Source organism: Chaetura pelagica, unplaced genomic scaffold, assembly GCF_000747805.2.
Source record: "Chaetura pelagica isolate M959 unplaced genomic scaffold, ChaPel_1.0 scaffold312, whole genome shotgun sequence".
Taxonomy (NCBI): Eukaryota; Metazoa; Chordata; class Aves; order Apodiformes; family Apodidae; genus Chaetura; species Chaetura pelagica.
In genome coordinates this window covers 1,807,027-1,832,580 of record NW_009952485.1, presented here as the reverse complement: position 1 = coordinate 1,832,580, position 25,554 = coordinate 1,807,027, and the positions used below count along the sequence as shown (strand labels likewise).

The following is a 25,554-nucleotide window of genomic DNA, read 5'->3' as shown; positions in this document are numbered from 1 at the left end:
TCTATACAGCTGTGATGGGCATTTAAAAAAAGTAGTACTAAGTGTGACTAAGTAATCTTTTTTTTACTTGGCAAACCATTAGAGATCAACCCTGAAACAAGGCAACTCAGCTTTCAGATCAGAAGACACTACTGAGCCATTCACAGTTGGTAAGGAAGTCACAAAACTGATGTGTGCCTGTGATTCCTGCTATTGAGTTCTGGTTTCCATTTATGCAAAATAATCCCTCATCAAATTCCTGAATTACAATTCAACCTACTTCAAATTACAGATTTAGATTGCAAAACCCTGATGTTATTTTTTCTTCAACAAAACTAAGTAAACCTCTGACAACAATTCAAATAATAGAGAAGAAAAGAACCCAAGAATAATGTGAACCAGCAAGGTAACGGGGGTCTGGGCTGCAGCAAACCTGTCTACCACATTCAGAGCACCACAAAGAAAAACATCTAGTAGTCTTCCACACTAAAGAAAAAAATATCCATTGGGAAAAGGGTTGGGGGAGTGGGGAAGAGAAGAAAATGAGACCAGAGAGTCAAAAGTTATCAGAACAAACCAAGTAAGCAGGAAGGAACAACCTGAACATCTGAAGTTCTGTTTAAACAGAACATTAAAATATTCAGTCAGGTTATGACCTGACTCCTGGGCTTTCTGTAGAAAAACTAGGCCTCTGAAAAGAAAAAGATGGATGAATTGGAACACAAAACTAGCTATGAACATAGAGTAAGTGGCCATAAGGGAAACTTGAAGGGAAGATGATCACAAATTGGCATGACAAGTCACACAGGAATGGCAAATGCCAAATTGCTTCCAAATATAGTAAAATTAAGCATGTTTTATTGCCTCTCCAATTATCCATACTACTGGGTAAACAAGTAAAATGTTAACAAGAGCTGTTACATGCACAGGAAATCAGGAAAGCAATGAAGGCAGAAAACCAATGTGTGACTTCAGTTCCCCCACCATATGCTACATCAGGACACCGTACGTCTCTCAGAAAAACTTCCAGCCAGCCTGCTGATCAGAAAGGTAGTGATACAAGAGAAGCTACAGTAAATCCCCAAACTAATTATTTAATTAAAGTTTATTACAGATGAAGTCAAGTAGGTTCCTATCCAGTCACCTTTCTTTTACAGGTGAGAAGCAGAGTAGCTTTTCAAAACTGAACTGTTGTTAGGGGAGTTTCAGACTATCGTACTGCAAACTTTTGTTGTTCATTTAAGCAAGTCAGTATGGCTCAACATACAACCAATGAACTATTAGCTGTAAGTGTTGTCCACAGATGAAAATCACCCTCTGAATTTCATGTTCATCCAAAACAAGCTGGCTCAATTAGAAAAGAAAATAGAAAAGAAACCAATACAAAACACAAGATCAAATTAATCATAATAGAGGAGAGATGATACGGCTTTTGTAGTGAAAATTACACTTCACAAATTTAAGAGAGCTCTTTCAGAGAGACGAGAATTTCACTGACAAGACTACCTCTAGATTTTTTTTTTGAGTTTTACACTGATTTTATACAAAAAAATGCTGTCACAGGATGAAAGGACCAAATCCTTTAATAAATAAAAGTTAAAAGACTGAATATAAAAGGTAGGATTATATGCACAATTTTCCTAAGGCTGGAAGTCAGCAAGGGAGTTCTCTCAGTAGCTCAGTGATGACCCAAGCTAGTCAAAATTGTTATATGCATAATGTGGAAAAGAGAATGAATGATAACTTATCTGCTAAGGATATTAAAATAATAATTTACAAAGCTCTGTTTTATATTATTAGAAACTCAGTGAAATAATAAAAAGTTGAAAAAAAGAGAAACAGGAAACAACTCATTATTTCTCAAATAAAAGAACTAGACATCAACTTAGACTATCAGGAAGAAGGGTAGTAAGTATGAGGATAGTAAGGTGCTGGAATAGGTTGCCTAGGAAGGTTGTGGAAGCCCCCTCCCTGAAGGTGTTCAAGGCCAGGTTGGATGAGGCTTTGTGCAGCTTGGTCTAGTGGGAGGCATCCCTGCTCACAGCAAGGAGGCTTGATCCTGGTGATCTTTAAGGTCTCTTCTAACTTTAACCATTCAATTCCTAGTGGGCTTAGGAACAAAACCATCAAAAGGCACAGTGAAACCCAAATTTAAATCAAGCAACTTACTACTACTGGATATACTGGAGGCCATTCATTTTTAACCAGTACTAATGTACAATATTCCAGTAAAGGTAGTGAGTAAAAAGATACACTAGAAACAACATAATTATACATCACAGCATTCAAAGCTTTTTTTTTTTTTTTTAATTTTTGAAAAAAGCTTATCATGGAAAACTAGTCAGCTTTAGAAATTAATTAGTTTAGGATTGGGTTTATTACAGAAGTTCAATGGTAAGAAGGAAACAAGTATGAACAAATTAAAGAGGTTTTAATTTTTTTAAATTTCTGCAAAATTTGGGTTGAAAAATATTATTAAAATCAGACCTCACAGGAATGCAATGAAACTACTGTGAAAATATAACTATTACAGAAATTAGGTTTATATTCAAATTGCAAAATCCAAATAGCTGAATGCTCAAGTTGTCTATACTCTTATTTTCAATCTACTTCACATTAAAAACTGTAATGTTTATAATATTTTTTCTTCAACTTAATTTTATAAAATCCTCCAACTCTACCCCCTTAATCAGAAAAATCATTCAGCATTAAAATGCTAGAGCAGATTTTAAATTAAGATATTATAAATACATACACACATTTTCCATAACCTAAGACTATGACTTCTTTACAAGCCTATTAATAAGGAAGGCTGCAATACTATGGTTTATTCAAAATATCATCATATAATCCATTTGATGATGCCCTAGCACTGCCATTCATCGTGCTCTTTCCCAGACGACAGTGAAACAAACTGTTCCTTGCAAAATCTTTAGTTAAAACAGCCTTTCAAGGAAGTGACTTGGTTTCTAAGCAAAGATTTAAAATTTTACTGACCTGTGTGTGTTTTTACATGACAATCCAGAGTGGATTTTACAGTGAAACTCTTTCCACATTCTTCACACTTATATGGCTTCTCTCCAGTATGGATACGAACATGCCTGAATAATTCCAGAACACGTGTATGAATTTCTACTTTTATGACAGTTTGTAGAAATAGTTACTTTTGTAATACTTACATTAACATTACATTAACCAAATCTTGTAAATAAGAAAATTATTTTTATTTGCTTTTTTCAAAGTGATTTTTACATGTTTTTATATGCAAATCCTGTAGCAAGAAAAAATTACTTTGTTCTAAAACTTCATTATAGTAATTTTAATACTGCAGGAAAAGAAATGAGAAGGCTAGCTTAGTCACATTTAGAATATATAATATTTTGACACATTTTTAAACTGTCCTGAAAAATGACAGAAATACAAGTCAAACTTCAGCTTAGGCATAAAAAGTTACTGCTAAGATTCTGGTGAACAATTCAGAAAATGGAATATATGCAAAATTTTTCTTTTCCTTACCTGACTAAATCACTGGGTTTTTTAAAGCTTTTAGGGCAATAACTGCAGCAGTTGGCATATTTGGGCTCTGCTTCCAGTTCTGCTTGCTTATCTTTGATCTCACTAATTCTGTCTTTCTCTGCAGCAGACTGGACAAGAACTTTTTCTGAGACAGTGGCACTTTCTCTAGGCCTAATCTTTGCCAGTTCCGCTGTTTCTTCTTCTGTAAAAGTTATGACACCAGGCCTAGATTTTCTAGAAGTTCTTTCAAGGTTTTCATCATCATCTTCAGCACATGCAACTATTAAAAAAGAAATAAATAAAAAAAGGCATGTCTGTTTATTTTAATCTGGTAGGTGAAATCACAAAAATAGAAGGGTTTATTATTAAACACATAGCTAGTACATAACATGCCTGGACTTTAATATCTTTCAGAGGTCAGCTACTCATGTCTATACTTTTATACAGAGCTGCATTTAAAATTCTTATGTTTTTGGCAATTAAATACACATATAAGTCATTTGAAACAAAAAATGTTCTACTTCAGTGACACACTAGAATAACTTTGCATCATACAATACCTTGAATACACTGAACAGATTCCTGGAAAACTGATTTCTTTAAACAATGTAGATAAAAGAGCAATTTCAGTGGCTCTGGACATTGGACATTATCCATGCTGGAAGGCTAATCTATAGCACTACTGTTACAGCACTCATCTAATCCCCTGAAACATCTGTACTTGTTACACAGTAAGGACTGTAAGAATAAAAATGAAATAATTTACCTCCTCCTCCTGTTTCTGTAGCTGCTGCTACAGCTGAGGAGACTGCCTGATGTTTTTTCATATGTTTTTTGCAGTGAACAGTTGTTCGAAAGCTTTCATCACAGAATGGGCACTTGTAAGGCTTCATGCTCATGTGAGTTGCCATGTGCCTGGTAAGGCTGCCATTAGTTGTGAAGGAGGTATTGCAAATGCTACAGCTGAATGCTTTAACTCCTTGAAGTAACAGAAACAAATAAGTAGCATGCCATGTGTTTAAGTTTACTTATACAGGACATTTACAAAACCTAAAGGTGAGTCAAGCTAATACAGAGCTAATACTATTACCTGTATGTGTCTTCTCATGTGACTTAAGAACTCCTGAGGAAACAAAGCCACGGCCACAGAGTTGGCATTTATAAGGTTTCTCACCAGTGTGTGACCGTACATGTTGTTTCAAATGGCTGGATTTCTTAAAACCCTTGTTGCAATATTCACATCTATTAAAAGAAAATGGCTTACATTAGTTGCATATGATTACTAGCCTTAAAAGATTCAGGAAATTCTGTGACAGAACTTCGAAGTATAACAAACCTATATGAACGCCTGCTTTGATCTTCATTATCCTCAAGAAAATGTGGCCTTTGGGTGTGTAATTCTAGCTCTTCTTGTGATGACTGATCTTGTATCAAACGAGTAGTCTAGAAATCAAAGCCTCAAGTAAATTTCAGTAACAATACTGAAATAAAGTCACAGAAATAGGCAAGAAAATAATACAGTATTCACAGTCAACACAAGTAATCAAATTTATGCTTTCGTAAAATTTTCACAGAAATTAAGAGTGCAATGAATGATACCTCACTCTTTCATAGTGAGAAGGAAAGCAGGAAAATCTGCATCTGCTAAATTAAACAGACAATGTGGTGCACTTACACCTCCCTACGAGACTAGACCAAAACATGTCTTGAGTCTTGTAGATTTTCTAGTGTTTATAGGGTTAAATTTAACACTAAAGCAGCCATTTTAAACAGTATGAGCCCCAAACCAAGTAACAAAATGCACAGTGGTTGTCAAAGACTTCACTACAGGTTTTTTTACTGCACAGGTTTTTCCTCTAAGCAAAATCCACCATGGAATAATACTCCAGAATGACGGCATGTCTGAATAGGTGGAAATCACTCAAACTTCCAGATCCTAAAACCCACCTCCGTTCTGTGACTGACATTTGCCTTTGCAAACAAGCACAAAGGGACAATATTTCATTAAGATCATCATGGTAAACACACTACAGATGACCTTCATGCTAGATACTGCTACCATCAGAAGAAGTATATTTAAACAGTATTTTTAGCAATTCAGCTTGTTTAAAGATTTAACCAGATGAGAACCAGGAAAGAACATCATACACTGCAATATGCAAGCTCCATGATCACTACACATTTGTAGTGCTATTTTTATCGCTTGACCATTGCTATATTCATATAAATTAAAGAATTAGGACAGAATGTAGTGCAATAACATAACATTATTTTACAACATTAGATCCTTTCCTTAAACTTACAATTCAACTTTACAGCAATCTATCTATGATATCCTTTTTAAGCCTAGAAAGTTAAACTGTACAACTTTTTCCTCCCCCTGCCAGTCTATGTTCCAGTTGTTAAACCTAAGCAACCTGGAAATTATTAACCTTTTCTGACTTCTCAGTTCACCTTATCACCAAGGAAATAGTTCAAAGAAACTCATCAGTGAATGCAGAACTTCTGAACACAGAATTCTGTCTTCTAGCAGTACTTACTACATTAATAGTGTCTGTATTTGGAACCTGAAGAAGGGCTGGTGGATGGTAACTCGTTGAAAGAGCCTGAGATTCAAGTGTGCTTGAATCCTGCAACTGCTGTACAGCTGGAAATTGAGGCTGTTGATTGTAGCTATCATTCACTGGAAAACCTGCCAGAAATTGGACAGTCACAAACCTGGAAATTACACTGAATTGGTGAATAACACCACACGTTCCTGAAGACTACCTTCAAAGAAATGAAGCAGTATTACCATACAGTAATACATGTTTTATACTCTTCACCGTTGCGTGTTGAAATACACAAGTGTTTCTGGCATCTACGTAATATGCATAACAGGGTTACTTACCATTAGCTGGAATTCTATTGGAAAATCTCCTCCACAGAAAAACACTTTTTGAAGTTTCTTCAGGGTGTCACAATTACCTTAGAGCCACTGAAATTTTGAATTTCTTGTATGTAAGCATGCATGTGTCAAACAGGTTGACCCATCTCCCTTTATCCAGGTTGATACCACGCTCCCTTAACTACACTGGAAGCCGATCACAAGGATGCAAAGCTCAGTGGGGAGGATGGCGGGTGAGTGGAGGAGATGACCAATAGGAGAACTCCAGTTTCTGATAAAGTAACCCCATTTTCTCCTACTTTGGATCTCCTCCACATATTCCCACTCTTTAGATAATAGTATAGTAGAGCCTCTCAAAGGCAAACTGCAAAGTAAAAATAAACATATTTTTATTCATATTTCCAGTATCAAGACCTGAATTTTTTTTTCTTCTGTTTTGTTCCTCTGAAATACCAGATCTTAATCATCTCCTTTTCTAAACGAATGAATGAAATGATAGTATCAATGATTCAGAGCCAGGGTAGTATAGCTCAGCTTACAGGGTTTTATTGTATTAGAGATGCTCTTTTATAAACTTCTCTAAGCCCTAATACTTCAAGTATTTAAAAAAAACAGTATTACGTGGAAAAAAATGAAACCTCAATTATCAGCAATTAAGGTAAAGGGAGCAATTTTACTATTTCTGTGCAGTTTGCCTTCAGTAGACAAAAAGGGTGAAGATTATGAAATCAGGGTAGAAACAAATCCACATCAGATGATCACAGCATCAAAGGCCAAAAAGCAAGAGACTGTTAAAGACTTTTGATTTACAGTATATAAAAAAACTAGGATGTGTTAAGTTTAAGCACAAGTTTTCCAAAAAGACACTCTTCACAGCAGAAAAATACTGTTATCAATACAGGGAAAAAAACCCCTATTTGTATGCTATTGCTAATACCATAGAATGAAAACTAACAAATGTAAACAAATCTTGAAAGCATTAGTAGTCAGGCCATAACATCACCAAACCTAATGCTGCAACCTGTATATTATTTTCTCTTCTAGACCTACCAAGATTACAAGAAAAAAGATTTAACAAGCTGAACTTTGCACCTCAGTTACTCTTAGTGAAATGACAAAATGAAAAAGTAGCCTGAAGAACACAGATGCAAAGCTTTACTGTGATAAGAGGGCTGATAATTTCTATTTTCAAATACATTTTTAAAGGACCTTTATGGAAAAATGGTATTCCCACTACACTTGATGAGAACACAAAAAAAGCAAGCCTTAAAAAACTGAAGCAATACTACTTCCATGCCCTACATTAAAAAAAGGACATAACTATTAAAATGTACACAGAAATTACTATCTATAAAAATGACAACTACTTTTTAAGTCAGCAAGTAATTTTACTAGCTTAGAAGTAAAAAAGACATTACTACACCACGACCTGTTTCACTTCAGTGTTTTAATTAAGGCAATTATTGACATCCTGAAAAATTTCCTAAGATCGTGCAACAAAATGCTCAGGAAGAAAAGTTCTGAATTTAGAGGTCTTTTGGAGAAAGAAATACTACATCTGAAAATAATTCTGGAATAAATATAAACCAATTCTGTAACAAGAATTTATATGATGTGTCCTCACTTTGCTCAATATCTAGTATGAAGGTCAATTTCCCCTCCAAATTTTAAAAAGATCTGACAACTTTGAGCATGCTAAAGGCATTCGCTACCACCATACCATTTCTACAGAACAGCATTGAAGAAAACCCCAACACAATCAAAAAAACACCAGAAAACACACGTTCAAACTGAGAACAAGACAAATTTCAGATCCTTTCTTTTCTGCTTGTTTTCATCATTATATACTATTTTCCAGAAGTTTTTCCGTAATCTTTAAAGAACAGAGAGCATCTAAGCTCTTTATAATAAGGGGAGTCTCTCACTCCAAAGTTCTCTAAACTTGGAATTGGATTTTGTCTTATTTCAGTACATCTAATAATTTGTATTGCTTGTTCTTCCTTGGCCTTAGAGCATCATCCAACCTGCTCTCTTTTAGAACACTCTGGAAATAATTTTACTGGTGTAAAAATATGTCTTGCACATTAGAATGATAAAACAACAGTATGATAGTTCCCAGCAAATACAGTATTTCAACTTAAACAAAACTTGAAGTGTTTACCAACAGATCACTAATGTTACAAGCTTATCTACATGCACGTGTGCATCTCAGTGGGGGTCAATGACTAGTAATTACATGTTCTGCAGGTTTGTTTCCTAGGCAACTTTTGGAACCAGTTGAACAGTATTGAGTGGAATAAATGTTTAAACAGTTACTGAAAGAATCAAAATTCCAACTCCTGAGATTGAAGATCAGCTTCCTAGGAAAGCAAAACATCAGTCTGCTGGCAAGGATATATTTGTACAGGCTACAGAATAACATTTTTTGGACTTCTTGTAGGTTTTAAAGATCCCTTTCCTATCACCACTAACTGAATTATTAACATTCAACCATGCTTACAGGGAGACTTTTAAAGGAAGAAAAGGCGATAATCTATATGAAAACACATTTAGTGATAGACGATATTCAATAACCTAAAGACACCTTCTGATAAAATCCATTTAGTTGTTGTGACCTCACTAAAGTAAGTCTACAAGGAACACTGAAGTCTTTTTTCCTACTCTTTGAATCTAGCTCAAATGAATAATAGATTATGATTCAGCAGCACCCTCATATGATCTGCATTTATTTACAACTCTGAACAAATAAAGAAAAATAAATAAATAAATAAATAAATTCTATCTGAACAAACCAAGAAGTCTGTAAAACTATTCCAAAAAAACTCTTCAATAATAAACACATTTCTGCCAGGTCTATGCAGACAGAGATCAGCCTCATCTGTCTGAAATACAAAGATTATTTTTTTTCCTTAAAAATAAAAAGGAAAAAGAAGAATCAAAAAACCTACTGAATATTTTTTAAAACTCCTTATGTTGTTTTATTAATAAATACTGAATCAAAATATTTTAACAACAACATAGCCTAAAAATGTCAAGGCTAAAAAAAGACAGAGTGTTTTCAGCTTCAACATTCTGCCTAGCAGATAGGAAAAAGAAATCAGGAGCATGAAGCACAGATGCAGACATAGGGAGAGGGTCGACCAATTTAACGCATGCATCCGCGCAAATGCTTACCTACCTGAAATTCAAAAATTTTGAAGGGCTCCAGGATCTTCAAGGAAACTTCAAAGAGTTGGGAATCTGTGGATGAGATTCCAAGTAGAATAGGAGACATCTTATACAAATGAGACTTAAACAAAACCACACCACCAATGTCTTGATTCTCTGCACCACTTTTGTAATGCACTGGTGATCAGCTTAGATTTCTGATGAAAAAAAATGTGTGAGATCTAGAATTGTCTCCCTGCTCCCCAAGAAATCACTCAGTATTCAGTATTTATTTAAACACGATAAACATACACAGGAACTGAAATCTAAATAAGATAACAAGACAAAGTTTATGTATTAGATTTTCAAATTCAAAGGGGCTGGAAAAATCCAAACAAAACCCACCACCACTCTTCAGAGTGAAAAACTGCATTATTTTTCTGCAGTTTCTTTTCATTCATTTTGAAAAACTGTTAGAGATAACTGAAGAAATTAATCCATATGGTTTTAACATGACCTTGTTCAGTCATGTTTAATAAAGGCAGAGACTTTAAATTGTTTTTCTTGTTTACATACAATGCAACAGAACCTAGAGAATTAAAATTGGCAACAAATTACACTACGTCTTCAGAGTGTCATGCAAGTTAGCATAGTCAATTACATTTTTTAAAAAGGCACTATACAATTAAACAGGGAATGCAATTAAGAACAGAAAAACTTAAGTAGATGGAACACCAATTACTGGTTACCAGTTATATAAACATGAAGTAATTTGCTGGAGTCAGAAGCAAGCAGGAAGAGATCAGCTGGTCAGTCAATGAGGTATGCTTCCCAACCAAAACAAATTAAACCCCCTTTCCTGCCTCCCTCCCACAAAAAAAACCCAAAGCAAAACTAAAAGCTTTATTTGAAGCAACAACTCAAGAAATCCAGCAGCAAAAAGCACGGGAAGAGTGTCATCACTTCATTCTCCGCAGGCTACATAAGCTTTAGACACATTCCTCAGTATTTTGTATGTTTAAAAAAAGTTTCCACGTGTTTACAACCTCTTACAAAATACAAAATGAAACTGCTGTAGTTAGATTAAAGCATGACTTCGATGTAATTTTATTTTCACCTGTCTTTTTCCATACTGAATCCCTACAACTATTCAGTCAAATCTAAGACCATGCTTCTGACCATCTCAGATTATAAGCACATGAATTTAGAAGGCAAGCTGTGTACACTGCCTACTGCCACAGCAATTTCAAACACAATCAAGGGAAGAATATGACACTGCCCGAATATAAACAACATTCTGTAATGACTAAACATTAGCTCAGAAAAGCAAAAAATATTTAAGTATCCAAAATATTCTACCAAATAGTTTCAAAATAATAATTTTTAAAAAAGTTTTTGCAAGGTCTCTGCATTGCAGTTCCTTGGACTGTGGATGCCCACTTTTAGAATGCTTTATGATAGCCATGTTGTAAAGCCAGACTTACAAAAACCACTTAAAGTTCTATTTATTACTAACCTTGTGGTAAGCCCTGTTGATCAAATGGCTGCTGTGTTACAGCTTGTTGTTCAAATTGGGTGATGTTTTCCTGTAAAGCATGCTGGGATGTCACAAATCTATCTGAAATGGGGAAAGGAAGGAAAAAAAGAAGAAATAAATATCAAGGAAAAAAGATGTAATTGGGTAATTCAGCTGTTGCCAAAATCTGCATTTTATAGTAATCTGAATTTTTACTGTATTAAAAATAAATAAAATATATTAGCTGAATAGGCATTTATATCTTTGCTTACTGTAGGCTTTATTCATTTTCCTCTATAGAACTTTCTAACTCATTACACCATGAAAAAGAGCAAATAAGCAAAACCAAAATACTTTCTTCCACTATTAGGAACAGAATAAGCACATGAAATAATTTTGCATTTTTCCACCACAAAACACAGGTATTACTTCCAAAGCAAACTATATAATGATGCTTTCTATGAATAATAAATGTGATGTTGTAAAGTTTTGTACACGCAGTATTCTTTTTCTGTATATTTGTTTAGCAGTTTTGTTTGATACAACTAAATGGTGCAAATCTTAATCTTTTTTTGATGTTTAACAGTAAACCTAAACACCGATGAATGAAAAAACATACAATATACTTTAAGTGGTTAGCATTTACTCCATGTATTTTTCTATTTGTTTACTTGCATGGTCTTGAAACCCAAAATTTGTGAAGGAGACCTTGCAAACGTACCTCAATATAAACCTTACCATATTTCAAATACTCACCCTCATCTTGCTCTAAAGGCTGATCAGCCAATTGTTGTTCAAGTGCTGTTTCTTCTGTGCCTACTACTGGCTGCTGGTCCAACTCTAAAATAGCCTGCTGATCTGTTGCAACAGCTTCTGACTGCTGCAGCTCATCACTTTCAATCTCCACTTGCATCTGTGTAGAAACATGAATGCTCTGCTGATCTACTGTAGAATCACCTATTGAAGCAGACTGCTGATGCTGCTGAAGTTGCTGTGCAAGTTCATATCTGCAAAGAAAGGTAAGAAGGTCTTTTTAGGATTTCATCTAGATAGTCATCCTAACTACTTACATGAACAATTTTTATTTTTTATTATATACCATCATTTACTATTCCTTCAGAGCTATCTGTTTGCTACCCAGAAGTAAACATCCTTATTCCATTATTAGCATTGGTCACCGAGCAGAGCTGCCTTTCCAACTATCTTTAAGGAAGGGCTACTGAAATACATTGAAGGATTCATTTAAAAATGGTAAACATACCTATGAGTCTTCATGTGTTTCTTACAGTTTAGTGATGTTTTGAATGTTTTTTGGCAATATGGACACATATACGGCCGCAGGTCATTATGGATCCCCATATGTCGCCTGAGGCTACCACCAGTAGTGAAGGCCCCGTTGCATATAAGACACTTAAAAGCTTTCAATCCAGTGTGTGTTCTAATATGTGCTTTCAGAACTCCAGCTGACACAAAACCTCTTCCACATTGAGAGCACTTAAATGGCTTTTCACCAGTATGTGACCTTTTTATGAGAAAGAAAAAGTTAAAGTAGATTAAACAGTTTGATTTACAAAGCTATTAAAAGTCTAAATTTTAAAATGAGTAAACAAAACTAAGACAACTGCTGTATGGATGGTAGAGGCTTCAGTTAAGAAAATCCATAAATTGAAGCTTTAGCAAATCATAAACAACCTGCATGTCATCACTGGTAGGGCTAGAAACAATACTAACAGTTTTAATTACAATCTCCAGCCCAATCTCCTTTTCTGATCATACTTTGCCTCACGTAGAACAGTGGGGTTGAATTTTTCCATGCCAGGTAATATACAAGTCTTTCAGACTGCTATGTGAAAACAACACTGAAGTGGGCAAACTCTCTCACCTATGCCATCAGCATATGCCACTCACTATATCCTTCCTTCCAGAGTGCTAGAGTTTTCTTTTGACTGTATCAGGACATAAAACAGACTGAAGGACAGGTTAGGAAATGGAGCAGAGTGCAAGAAGAATTTTAAGGGTTATGACTGAATCCCAGGAGCAAGAACTATGAGGAAGGCCATTGTGAACACTAGGAAATGACAGAGAAAAAAGAAAGCAGAATTTAATAAAATTGGGAAAAGTTAGGGATGGCTTATGATTTCGTGAGCCTTAGAAGTCTATGACCACCCCATCATATGCCAGATGTAGAATGCCAGAATTGGGAAAATGTGAGACAGATTTCAAGTTTGCTGTTTTGCTACGAATACAGAAATAAGCAGCAGGGTATCCCAATCCTTCCATGGTGTACCTTTGGGTGAATCTGGCACACTATTCAGTCACTGCTGCATTGAAAATATCCATACTACAAATTTCCCTCGGTTTCAGAGAAGGAAACAAGCTTCCTAGGCAATGATCAGCACCATTCAGTGAAGACAGACTGACCACACAAGTGTCAAATCTAGTAGCTTAGGTATAGCCAATTTGCAAAGAACAAACATAGAAAAAGAGAAAAGCTTCTAATGTCTCTACAAAACCCATAACAAAGCCAAGCTAAGCTAAACTTCACTCAGTACTTTGTCACAAAGATCAATCAAAAAGCAGCACAGTGACAAGTGATTGGTACCCCCATCACACCTTTTTATTTTCAGTCTGGGAGCCAAAAAGCAAAGATACATATAGTAGGTAAAAACGCTTTTAAACATATTTTATCCTGAGATAGAGTATGTGTATTCCAAACAACAGAATCAATTCAAGCACAGGCATCTCAAGAACAGAATTTTCCAACATAAAATGTATTGGACAAGAAAAATATAATTGTGAGTACTCAGTGCATGTAAACCAATGTTTAAGTAATAAGCTGTTCATGTTCTGTGTCATCAAAACACTTCCAGCTTTCATTGAAAGAATCCTGACAAAACTGTGTCAAAGTAAAATGAACTAATAAATCAACCACATTTCTCTAATACAAATGAAAGATGAAAAATTATTAATTGAAACAAAACTGTAAACTACACATATGCTTCAGTAAAATATGCATAAATTTAGCTCCTATTTTAGCTACATAGGCCATCTGTAGGCAGATAAGGCCCTCTTTAGTGGCAGCTAACATTTTTACGGGTAAATAACCATTGATGGTTACACTCTTCCTTAAGAAAACAGAAAGACAAGTGTGAGCCAATTAAAATCAACTGTTTCAATGAAGGGCAATGAAGGTGGTAATGATGCAAACCAGCAACACTTGCTACTTTAAATTATTTTGATTTAAATCAATCCAGCTTGATTGTGTCTACAAAAGACAGTGAGAAATCTTGGTTGAGTATTACAAAAGTAAAAGATGTGATACTGCAAGGCTTCCTCACCTCCTGTTAAGACAGCATATAGAAACCAAGGAATGTTTCAAACCAGTTTTGATAACCTACATATACAGAACTTGATCTGCAAGGAGAATGTGAAGAACTCACCACAACTTAAAGTGGTAAAGAGCTTATAAAGCAGAAACAAGCAGATTACCACCTGTTTTTATGGAATCTTTCCTTATATCCTAGTAATCATCTTTGGTAGGGTTTTTTCATATTTTCTCCTCCAGCTATTCATAGTTTATAAATCAGGGAATAATGTCTGATAACTCAACTAAACGTCACAGCTCACTGCCTGTACAATTGCAACTCGATCTCACTTTGAAGTTACCCTTTCTTTTGAAAACAATTTTGGTTTAGTTACCTCCACTGGCTTCCCAGCAACCTAAATTTTTCTTTTTCCACACATAGCTTAGGAAAAAAGCAGTTTGAGTGCTAATAAGCTAAAATGCACACTAAACACAACTACTTGTACTGCTAGCACTGCAAATAGGTATAAATTAGTCCAAAGCCTCTTCCAACTTTACCAGAAAAATCAATTATCACTGATTCACTACCTGAGAGACAGTAACGCAAGAAGTCTTTTCAGTGAACACTACATACATTTAATGCTTTTCCAAAAAGTACATACATTTCCTTTCTTCTTAGAATTTGTTTTACCTGATGTGCTGCTTAAGATGACAAGATTTTTTATAGGCTCGATGGCAATAAAAACATTTGTATGGTCTGTCTCCATCATTCACAAAATTATTGTTAAAATAATTTTGGAAGAACTGGCTGTTCCTTGGGATTGGCTGGATAAGACCTGCACATGAACACACACAAAAAAAAGGAAAAATCAATTGGTAGTTATTCCAAAGTTGCAGTGATCTGAAGAGCTAGTATTTCAAAAGAAGTGACTAAATTTCTAGCATGCAAGAATATAAAGAAAATGAGAATGTTTGAATTTATGCATGCATCTACTTAGCATTATTCCTGTTCTATTGCACATAATATTTATATAGCTCTTCTTTTATCCATAGGTCTACCTCATTGCATTAAGCCTCACATCTGTTCCAAAATGAACATTAACTTTAAAAAAAGTTGACACTTAAGAATTCAATGCTAATCAAAATATACTTCGCTCTTTCAGCCTCCACCTTAACTAAATGACATTTAATCAGTGTACTCCAGATATATATTAGAACTTGACAAATATTTAACACACATTTCGTGAAAAGTACAAAGCACCTTCATACATATGTATGCCTTTACTTAAGTGATTTTAAAAAATCCACCAAAAATTGTTCTATTTGTCGTCATCTACTTTGGCTAGTCATTCTTACTGGTTCTCTGGGTACCTCCAAAAATGTATTGGGGGAAAAAAACCACAACAACCCCAAAACCTCAAAAACCCTTATTTGAACAAATGCTCTTTATACAGTGGTCCCGGAAGTCAGTCAAGTGTTGTACTGGAAAATCAGTTAAAAGTTCCTATCACAAAATGTCCCGCTGCTACTGCTGTCTCAGAAGCAGACAATGGAAGGTCAAAATCACAAACACCTTGACAGAATGGGAACAGTAGCTGACTTCTCAAGTAAACAAGTATCATCACTGGTTGGAGAATGGATTTAGAACAGCCCTGAGGAGAAGGACTTGGGGGTGTTGGTTGATGAGAACCTCAATGTGGGCCGGCAATGTGCGCCTCCACTCTAGAAAGCCAGTCAGCAAAATACTTCTGATTGGAAACGCTGTATAAAAAGGTATTTTTCCTCCCATCAGTTCCATGTTCCAATCCACAGTCCATAGTGTTTCAATAATTTTTTGTATTTCCTAGTAAATAAATAGCTTCGACTAACGCAATAAAATCAAACATTGTAACAGAGAACAGTTTGCAGATGATTTAATAAGACTTCTAGAACAATTTAAACTTTTCAAAAGCAAAATATATAGAAATATTTTTCTTTTACCAAAGGTGCCACTCAAAGATTAACACTAGCACAGACCAACAGTAGTGGTTTCTTGACACTTGTAAAAGAAGACTAAGAAGCCTTTTTTCTTTTTTCTGGGATCAGTGGAAATTTTGTCAGTGGGGTTGAAAATATTTGACACCCTCTAGACTAATGGTGGAACTTCTTATTTTTACAGTGAACATTGTAATATCAGCATAGTTCACGTTATCACTAGCTATAAGAAACAAGTATTCTGTTATTTCTTTTTCATTAATATTTAATTTTACTGCACCAATCTTAATTGTTAAAGAAAAAAAGTGTTTTTTTCTTTGGAAACAAGAGATAGGACTGCAACCCGTTTCCAGGGTTCACTCAAGAAATACTGTGTGATATGAATATCTGAAGCTGTTAGCCAAGTTTGGTGGATACTCTGAAAATTTAAGTTTCTTATACCTCATACCAAAATAACCACTACTCTTGCACACAGTAACTCTTGGAAGCAGTGAAAGCAAAATGATTTTTAAAGAGTAATCAAAATGTTAGGCTAAATATGTTATCAGTATTATATTCTACTATGTAAAGTTGAGTACACAACAGACAAGGCCGAGCTTTGCAGGCTGAGTCAAACAACACTGAAGTTTAAATGCCTTGCTTACTACATTGACCTCTACTTAACAATATACAGTCTTGAAGGAGCTGTACAACAAAATCCCTTTTCCAAAACTGGTTTTACGTAGTGCTGTAACAATTATTTTACAACAGAATAACTGTATGAATTCTGTATAGCATGTCCAAGAATTATCCTGCCTTTTTTTAAAATATTACCACTAACAATTACCACTAATTGAGGTCACAATTATACCAAATACACCAAAATCAGATAACACACCGTCTCACTAGTAGTTGTAATTTTAATCAACATGATCATCTCAAGAAGAATCTAAATCATGAACTGTCTGCTATCTTTCCTATACCAATAGTCTAACCACAGATAAAATGTAATGTAAAAATGCATGCACTTTTTTCTGATAAGGATTGATCTGTAAATAAAAAAAGACTTATTAATTCTATTGGAAGCAAACTATAAAATATGGCACTTTCCTGAAGCCTGATTATGTCTGATGACCTACTTCAAACGTGCATCTTTCTGAGTAAGCACTGAATGTATTTGATTAAACTGCGATCTCTGTTCTTTCAGTGAAAATCACATTTGAAGAGAGCACAGATTTACTCCCTCTTTACCTAAATCGGTTATGAGTATGGGCTCTTGCAAAGGAATGTCTGGTACTGGAACACTCGTCTTTCCTACTCGAACTTTTGCAGGTTTACGTTGATGTCTCAGCTTTCGTAGTTCAGTGTGTTTAAAATGTGAAGCAATATGAGTTTTCCGGTGGCCTGATGTTCTAAACTTTTTGTCACAGTGAGGACAAGCAAAAGGCCTAACACCTGCAAAAGATTAAAAAAAACCCATTAGTTTGTGATTTTACTTCCACTGCCCCAGGAATTTATCTTTGGAATGTAGTTTCTCTTTTCTGTATTTTCTTTTTTTGTTTTCCATCAGGGTGTTTATTGTCAAACAGGTTCTCAAAACAGAACCTTAAAATCCAATCAAATGTAAATATGAAATTGCTGAACTACTAGCTTGTTGTAACACATCACTTTAAGCAAGCTTGTTAACAGGAAATGCAATGATGCAGAAGCTACAGTAATTTTCAAAAGGTTCCAGAAGCTATCCTAAGAATTGCAAATAGCAGGTCAAATGTCACAAACTGTTAAAGAACCGTGAGAAAAAAAAAAAATCAGCAAACACACAAATAAATTATATATATTAGAATAAGACAGAGGAATAGTTATTTGACAAAGTTTAAAGAAATTACAGGTCTCTAAAAATGTCAATATTGTTTGATGGCAGTCAAAAAAAAGCACACCAACATGACTTATTAAACACTTCTGCAATGCAAAATTTGGTAGAAATCTCCCTTGGAAAGGATATTGGAGAACTTGGTAAGTTACACAGACAGGCAAAGCTGCCAAACTTTCAGCTTTTGTTCAAGGGGAAATCTTGGTCTTTGAAGGCTAGTAAAAATGACTGGGTATTATCAAGAAAGCTCTATAAAATCACAGGTAGAAAAAATGCACAAGAGATAAGAATGAGCCATTCTTCACAATACAGTAAACTGAAACATCATATGAAACTACTGAACAAAGTATTTAAAGCAATTGAAAGTACTTGCACTCATTGGAATTCATTATGTTAGACTGTTCTAATAGTAAGTTCACATGGGTTCAAAATCAATTAGCTAAGTTCCTTGGAAGAAAAATCAACAAAGGGCTGCTTAGTGCAGAGGTACAGCCTGCTTCCTAAAGCCCTTAACCCAAAGATTAGTGGAAGTTGGTCGTATGCTGCTAAGAAGCATTACTGTAGGCTTTCCCTTTTCCACACATTGCTACCAGAGACAGCATACGGGGCTGGGTGAGCCTCTAACATGAGCCAGCAAGCCTAACCTGCTAGCCAGAAGAAGTAAACATCTCTGACAGGAAAACCAAGTGGGCTGAATAAAGGCTAACAACATGCTGGAGTTCCATGAACACTGGACCACCTATTTTCCAAGATACCTAGTGTTTCTGCTGCTTTGAATGAGCCTGACCTTTGTAAATAAAGTAAGGTTGACTATAAAGTAACAGACAAAATACTGGTTTACAAGTTTAAAAAGGAAGAGTTAAAAACCCTGCAGATTAATTCAACATCAATATTCCATGGATTAAAAGCATCTGACTATAAAAGATATTGAAAACAGAATGCATGTAGCCAATTATTTTTATATATACATATATATACACACACACACATACACATATGTGAACAGGAGTGAAAGGAAAGAGCAGCACATTGACAAGATCATGTTGCTGAAAGATTATTTACTGGGAATCATAAAAAGAAGTGGAAGACAACTTAGTCCACCAAGTCTGGAAAATCTATTTTTCCCTATGCAGAGGACAGAAGCTTAGGCACAGAAAAACAGGTATTGAGGACATCATATATGATGTAAACAAGGACCATATGAACAGAAGTTTTAACAGTGTATGCAGTGTATGACTCTGAAAACAGGTAAGCTGGTGAAAACACCAAGCAACACCTTAATGTTGAAGATACAATAGGAAGTAACCTAACAGTCCTGAGTGATACAGTGAAATGATCAAAAAGTGTGGACAAACAGAAGGAAGAAAAGATGCAGAGTAGTATGAAAAATGGGGATAAGTAAAAACAGAACTCAAATTCAGAGTACAACTCTTAGAAAGCACAATTAAGTACACTGAGAATATCACTATTAAAAGGGAGCAACTACTGATTCATCATTAGAAAACTAAATGCCCACAGCTTCTGTAAGAGTCCAAAGTTGCAAAGTCATTAAAAACTAAAATGTTATGACGAAATTTTAAGTTCATCATGTAAGACACTGAAACCAGTTTCTTCTCTGATAGGTATCAATGACATAATTTATAATTAAAATACTTCACATTGTCTTTTCCATTCAAGGTCTCACCCACATCACAGAAAATACAAAAGCAACTTCGAGGCCTTACCTGTATGTAGACGAATATGAACTTTTAAACTCCCTGAGGTGGAAAAGCATTTCATACAAAATTGGCACTTGAAAGCTTTAATGCCTGTATGTGTTTTTATGTGTGCTGTGAGAGTACTCTTGACAGCAAAGGCGCGAAAACACTGGGGACACTTGAACGGCTTCTCATGGGTATGAATGCGAATGTGGCGCACCAGATCACTGGGCTTCTTAAATTCTTTAGAGCAGTATGGACAAACATGCCACCTTATTCCATTTTCTTCACGTATAGAGCCTAAAATAAGGAACAACATCAAAATGAACATGCTTGAAACATTTTAACGGTTCTTCAAAAACTCCACTACACTGACATCATGATACAAAGTAGTCAAAAACAAGAAGCATCTTGCCAAACAGATGCCATTACAGTACACTTTGTACATCACTTACTTCTCTGTTAGATCAATTCTACTTAAGAAAAATAGATGAATGGAATCACAAAAATGAAACCTAAGAGAATCTCATTGGAATTTAAACATTTTTATGCTACTGAAAGGGAGGAAGGTTAAAGAAAAAAGCTACAAAACTTAAGGCTTCACAAAACAGAAAGAATGCAGTTTACATGCCACTTAGAAATACAGAATGTAAGTGCAATGCAATATAATAAACTAGTTAACTGTAAATACCACACCTAACAAAATTATTCAACAGTGAATGTAATTCCTCAACCATAACCACACCAGATTATTTTAAGCTCTGAACACTTAGTTAACTCACTGGATGAGGTACTTTGTATAAGCATCTCTTACCCAAACTCAGACTTAAATTATAATGTATTAATTTTTTAAGAAGCAAAAATTCCTTCTGAAAAAAAAGTCCTTCTGAAATATTAACGATTTAAGGCTACTTTTTCACAAAAGTTGTTTTATGATGCAAGAACCCTAAACTCTGTCCTAAAGTAACAGCATACCTTTTCTCAACAAAAAAATGTCAAAATAATCTTTTTTAGAGGCCTTATTTTCTTACATATTGCTTAGTATCAGATATTCACTCATTTAAATCAGTTAACATGGTGCTTTCTTCTGTCAATACAACTGATGATATGTTATTTCAACAAGGTATAAAGGCAGCTGTGTTTGCCCGTACAGCAGTAACCTTTTAATTTTATTTGCAGTCAGCATTAGAGGGTTGTTACTGTTACACAGGAAGAACAAAACAGTCATTCATTGAGTGATCTGGGTTGGAAGGGACCTTAAAGATCATCTAGTTCCAATACCCCTGGCCATGGGCAGGGACACCTCCCACTGGATCAGATTGATCAAAGTTCCCTCCAGTCTGTCACTGAACACTTCCAGGGATGGGCAATGACAGCTTCCCTGGATAACCTGTTCCAGTGTCTCACCACCCTCACAGGAAAGAATTTTGTCCTAATATCTGACCTAAATCGATCCTCTTCCAGCTTATAACCCTTACCCCTATTATTGCCAGAGGAAAAAGCTAATACTGATTTTTAGCGCTGTTAAGTTTGACAAGATGAGTTTTCCACTTAGGAATTACTGCATCTCTTGCAAAGAAAAAAGCAACATCAACGTATCTATGAAAATACTACAGACTGAGCTCAGTAACTGCTTATTATAGAGTTGTCTCCACCAGACGAGCCACTGAAGTATGATGGCTATACTTGTGATTTCAAACACAGATGACATGAAGTCCATAATGCCAACCTTCATCCTACCCTACATAGCCTAGATCAGTGAAGATCTGCATGGAGCAGCAGCAATGCTCTTCTGCCTCTATGAGGCCTCACTTACAAAGAAAAAGAGTAGTGCTTGCAAGAACTCTGCTCTGGGGCAGACCATGAAAACCCAATCCTTCTCAGAGGAAGTCAATGGGAAAAAGATTAATATTCTTTCTTTTTTGTCCTCCTCCAAAAACTCTACTGATCTAATCCAGAAGACTTAAAGAGTATAATTTAATATAATGCCATTTCAACTTTTTTTGGCATCAGTATGACAGTTAAAAATGCTACTGACCATAATTAAATACATGCTGTGTTTTAGATAAGAGTAAATGAACTTGGTAACTGATGCACAATATGTTTTGGGATCATCCCTTTATAAAGCCACCAACAAACCCACAAATACTATACTCCTTATAGCATAAAAAGTATCAAGCAGTGGCAACATTACCAGGTAAAAACGGTGATTTTTTCTTAATAACCTTTTTTTCTTTTTTATCCAGTTTATCCGTACTCTCTTGTTCCTTATCTTGTTCTGCATTATTAGAGTCAGCCTGATGATTTGAGAGAGTCGGGACATCTGGGTTCTGATCCTGGGCCCCAGGAGTCTTGGCCTGGTTGCAGTCAGTAGAATGTGCAGAAACAGGAATCGAAGACAACCCACTGTTTTCTAAAGCTTGCTAAAAGAGAACAAAAAAACCTTCTAGATTAAGAAAGAAACATTCCACAGTCGGATCAACTTTTCTTAGAAGATATAATAAAAATATAATTAAGGAATTAAATATCTCATCCGCCCAGAATTTCGGCTAGATATCAAATTTGCGAAAACATTCTTACACAATTCTGACTTCTGATAGTGAGATTTTAAGTTGGATTTTCTGCACTAATACAAGTGCCAGCAACTGCCTTTCAGAAAAGTGCTAATTGCTTCTACAGAACCAGGCATGTGACAGAAATACGTAGCTGTCTCTTATGCCTACTACACAAGAGAACAGATCCTCACAGAAGGTCAAATTTGAAGCCCATCAGCTAGCAGAGAAGCCACAGATGACAAATTAAAAATAAAAATGCTAAAGCACAGGAAGGCTGAGAAAAGGTCAAAAGCTGCTCTTAAACCACTGATAACCATCAAACCAAGACAAGAGTAACACACTCATTTTTATGTACACCTAGAAGGGACTGGAGTGTAGGCATCTTTATGGATACTGTTGTGTCTGAAGAGGGTCTAGATCAAAGCCTTCAAAGATACATTTGCATAGGAGTGTGCAGATATTTTATCACTTGAAAGACAACTACAGTATATTTTTATTTTGTACAACAATATGGCTAGTGATCATTACACAGTAAGTTAAAGAACCAACCTTGAAGACCCTTTAAATTTATTTTTTTTAATAGCTATCACAACAATAGCTATATTTTGTGTTGTAATTTGGTGCAACTACACATCACATTCCTGACATTAGAAAATTCGTAACGGGTAATATGGTGAACCAGCACAAACCTACATGTAACATTCAGGTCTTCCAAAAAGAAAGGCAAATGGTACTTAAAAGACTACAGATGAAAAAATAGCTTAAAAGTTAGCAGTCTGACATCAATACTGAAGAAACACATTCTCTGCCCTGTTCCACTATGCAGTGGAGGCTGCAGGACAAGCACAGACAGCTGAATTACTGCCTGCAAGTCTTCTGCTATGCAGCCTCTCCTACTGCTGGTAGGAAAGACAGTCTAATGGGTTAGAAAAAACATTGGTCTCACCCAAGAAAAAATTTTCTTTGCACCAATAGGAAATACTCAAATAGCCCTGAAACTGGAACAGAATAAAGACCCTATATACATTCTTGTTTTTTAACCAAATAAAAATATTTTCCCCCTCTTAAATGTCATAATGTTTTAAGCATGGCGTAACTTACGGACATGCCACAAGCTGCTTCAAGGCAACAGGAAAAAAAAAAGAGGATCAATAAAATGTCTATGTATAGGTGTGTACGTGTCAAGCTTTCTTCTAGGTCATATAACCAATATGTATAACCTTGTTTTTGTAAAACTAAACAAAAGGTATCTTGGTGCATTCCATACTCACCCAGTACATCTTCACAATTCTTTCTTAATTGATAAATCATTTAGAAACAGAAAGAATGCTATCTTTGAAACTAGTGAGAACAAATTTCCCTAAAATAAAAACAAGAAAGTAAAACCACAGAAAAAAAAGCTGTTCTCACACACAGGTCTTACCTGCAAAATATCTCTGTTGATTCCCACTGCAATGTTGAGTTGCTGACCTGGTTGTTGAGGCTGGTTATTTTCTACAGGAACTGGTTCTGATAATTCAAGGAGCTGCTGGATGACATCAGTTACAGCCTGCTGACCCTGATGAGCAGTACCTGAAGACACCTGGTTTTCTGTCTGTTGAAGAAGTGGAGACCGAAAATGTGTGGCCTGAAATAGACAGCAGTACGTATGTATAGGAAGATGAAAAGTATGTATGAACTGATCTGTTCAGCTCCCTTATCTGACATGTCTGTTATCTGTCTGTTGCAATTATGTCTGCTTGTCTATCTACCACAAAATATAAGAATTATGCAGGGCTTTCATTAAAGGTCTGCTCACTCCACTAAATAATTGATTCTGTGCATCCCTCTCACACAGTTCTGCCCAGGGTGCACAACTGTAAGCTTACAGCCTGAACTAACTTTATTGCAACTACTGAACCTTCAACCAGTTTACAAAACATGGGGATCAATTACTGAATTCCACATGTAGAGGCCACATGAAAACTAATTCCAAAACAAATAAACGCCACTAACATGGCTGTCTTTTGAAAGTTCACATTAAACTAAGGTAAGCCCTTTGGAAAAATAAACTTCTATTAGTTGAGGGGTTTTTTGCATGAAATTATGTATATTGTTGCATCACAATCTTTGAAGAGCCATCAAACTAAGTTTTTTCCCTTCAACTTTCAACCTTCTAGATCTCTTTAATCTCTTTATACTCTAAAAATTTAAAATATACAGAGCTGTGTAAAAATACTACCAAAAATTAGTCTAAAATTCAAATTTCTTGATCTTTGATTTGATAATTGTGTCTTAGGCTATCTTAGTAACAAATATAAAAAGGAAATTATAAAAAAGCCTTGGTGTTTCTTTTTAAAAACAGAAATAAAGATTCCTTCTTTTCTCCTTCACTCAAACTTCTTTTGAACAGAGTCCATAAGTATACCATTATTGAAACAACTGCTGTCACTAAGACACCAAGCTGCAACCTATAGCTGACAAACAACACATTTCATAGCTATAAGAAAACACACCAATGCCTGCACTGTGACTGGCACATCAAGATCTCCCTTCCCTGTACTTCAAGAAAGCCAGTTCTGCAACATCCTTCCCTCCACTGCTCCATGGACTCTTCTTGAGCTCCACAGCTCCCCTGCTGCCTCAATTCTAATCAACTCAACCAGAACCACAGCTCCTTCCCTCCCCACCCAAACTATGGTATCTCTGCGAAGTAAACTCAGAAGGCCTGGATAACCCGGTATTTATGAGTCATTAACTCTTCTCTAGTATTTTTACTTAGGAGGATATTTGCCTCAATTTTGAAGACCTAATGAACAGAATTATGAGCAAAATTATGACTGCATTGTGAGTGAGGGAACATAAGCCATTCAAGACCTGTTCCACTCCTAAATAACCAGCTGTATCCACCAACCAAGTTGCCTTCACATACTAGCTAATCATCTTAACACTAAGGGCTGTTGGATATCCTTTTTCATCAGTTTCACAAAAGCTTACAAAATTCTGTAAAGTTTCTCCCACTTTTAGCCTTGACACAAGAATATGACAGAAACTCTACACTTACATTTTTCCATTTATTATCAACAGGTTGCAAAAGATTAGCAGGTGATGTAGTTAAAGGCTGAGTGACAGAATCCTACAAAGAAATAAA

The 25,554-nt window shown here is 35.5% G+C and overlaps 1 protein-coding gene across 1 annotated transcript in view; it reads right to left on the bottom strand.

The window, feature by feature from the left end:
- Positions 1-25,554, bottom strand: part of ZNF236 (zinc finger protein 236) — a 61,688-nt gene that overhangs the window by 20,761 nt on the left and 15,373 nt on the right. The window contains exons 7-21 of the mRNA XM_010008823.1: positions 25,468-25,539; positions 23,848-24,051; positions 22,064-22,292; positions 19,897-20,169; positions 17,554-17,757; positions 15,041-15,185; positions 12,307-12,567; positions 11,802-12,052; positions 11,046-11,147; positions 6,036-6,187; positions 4,832-4,938; positions 4,586-4,737; positions 4,262-4,474; positions 3,496-3,775; positions 2,977-3,080 (exon numbers count right to left, since the gene is read on the bottom strand). Coding sequence (XP_010007125.1) covers positions 2,977-3,080; positions 3,496-3,775; positions 4,262-4,474; positions 4,586-4,737; positions 4,832-4,938; positions 6,036-6,187; positions 11,046-11,147; positions 11,802-12,052; positions 12,307-12,567; positions 15,041-15,185; positions 17,554-17,757; positions 19,897-20,169; positions 22,064-22,292; positions 23,848-24,051; positions 25,468-25,539 — 2,749 coding nt within the window. The remainder of the gene's footprint in view (positions 1-2,976; positions 3,081-3,495; positions 3,776-4,261; positions 4,475-4,585; positions 4,738-4,831; positions 4,939-6,035; positions 6,188-11,045; positions 11,148-11,801; positions 12,053-12,306; positions 12,568-15,040; positions 15,186-17,553; positions 17,758-19,896; positions 20,170-22,063; positions 22,293-23,847; positions 24,052-25,467; positions 25,540-25,554) is intronic.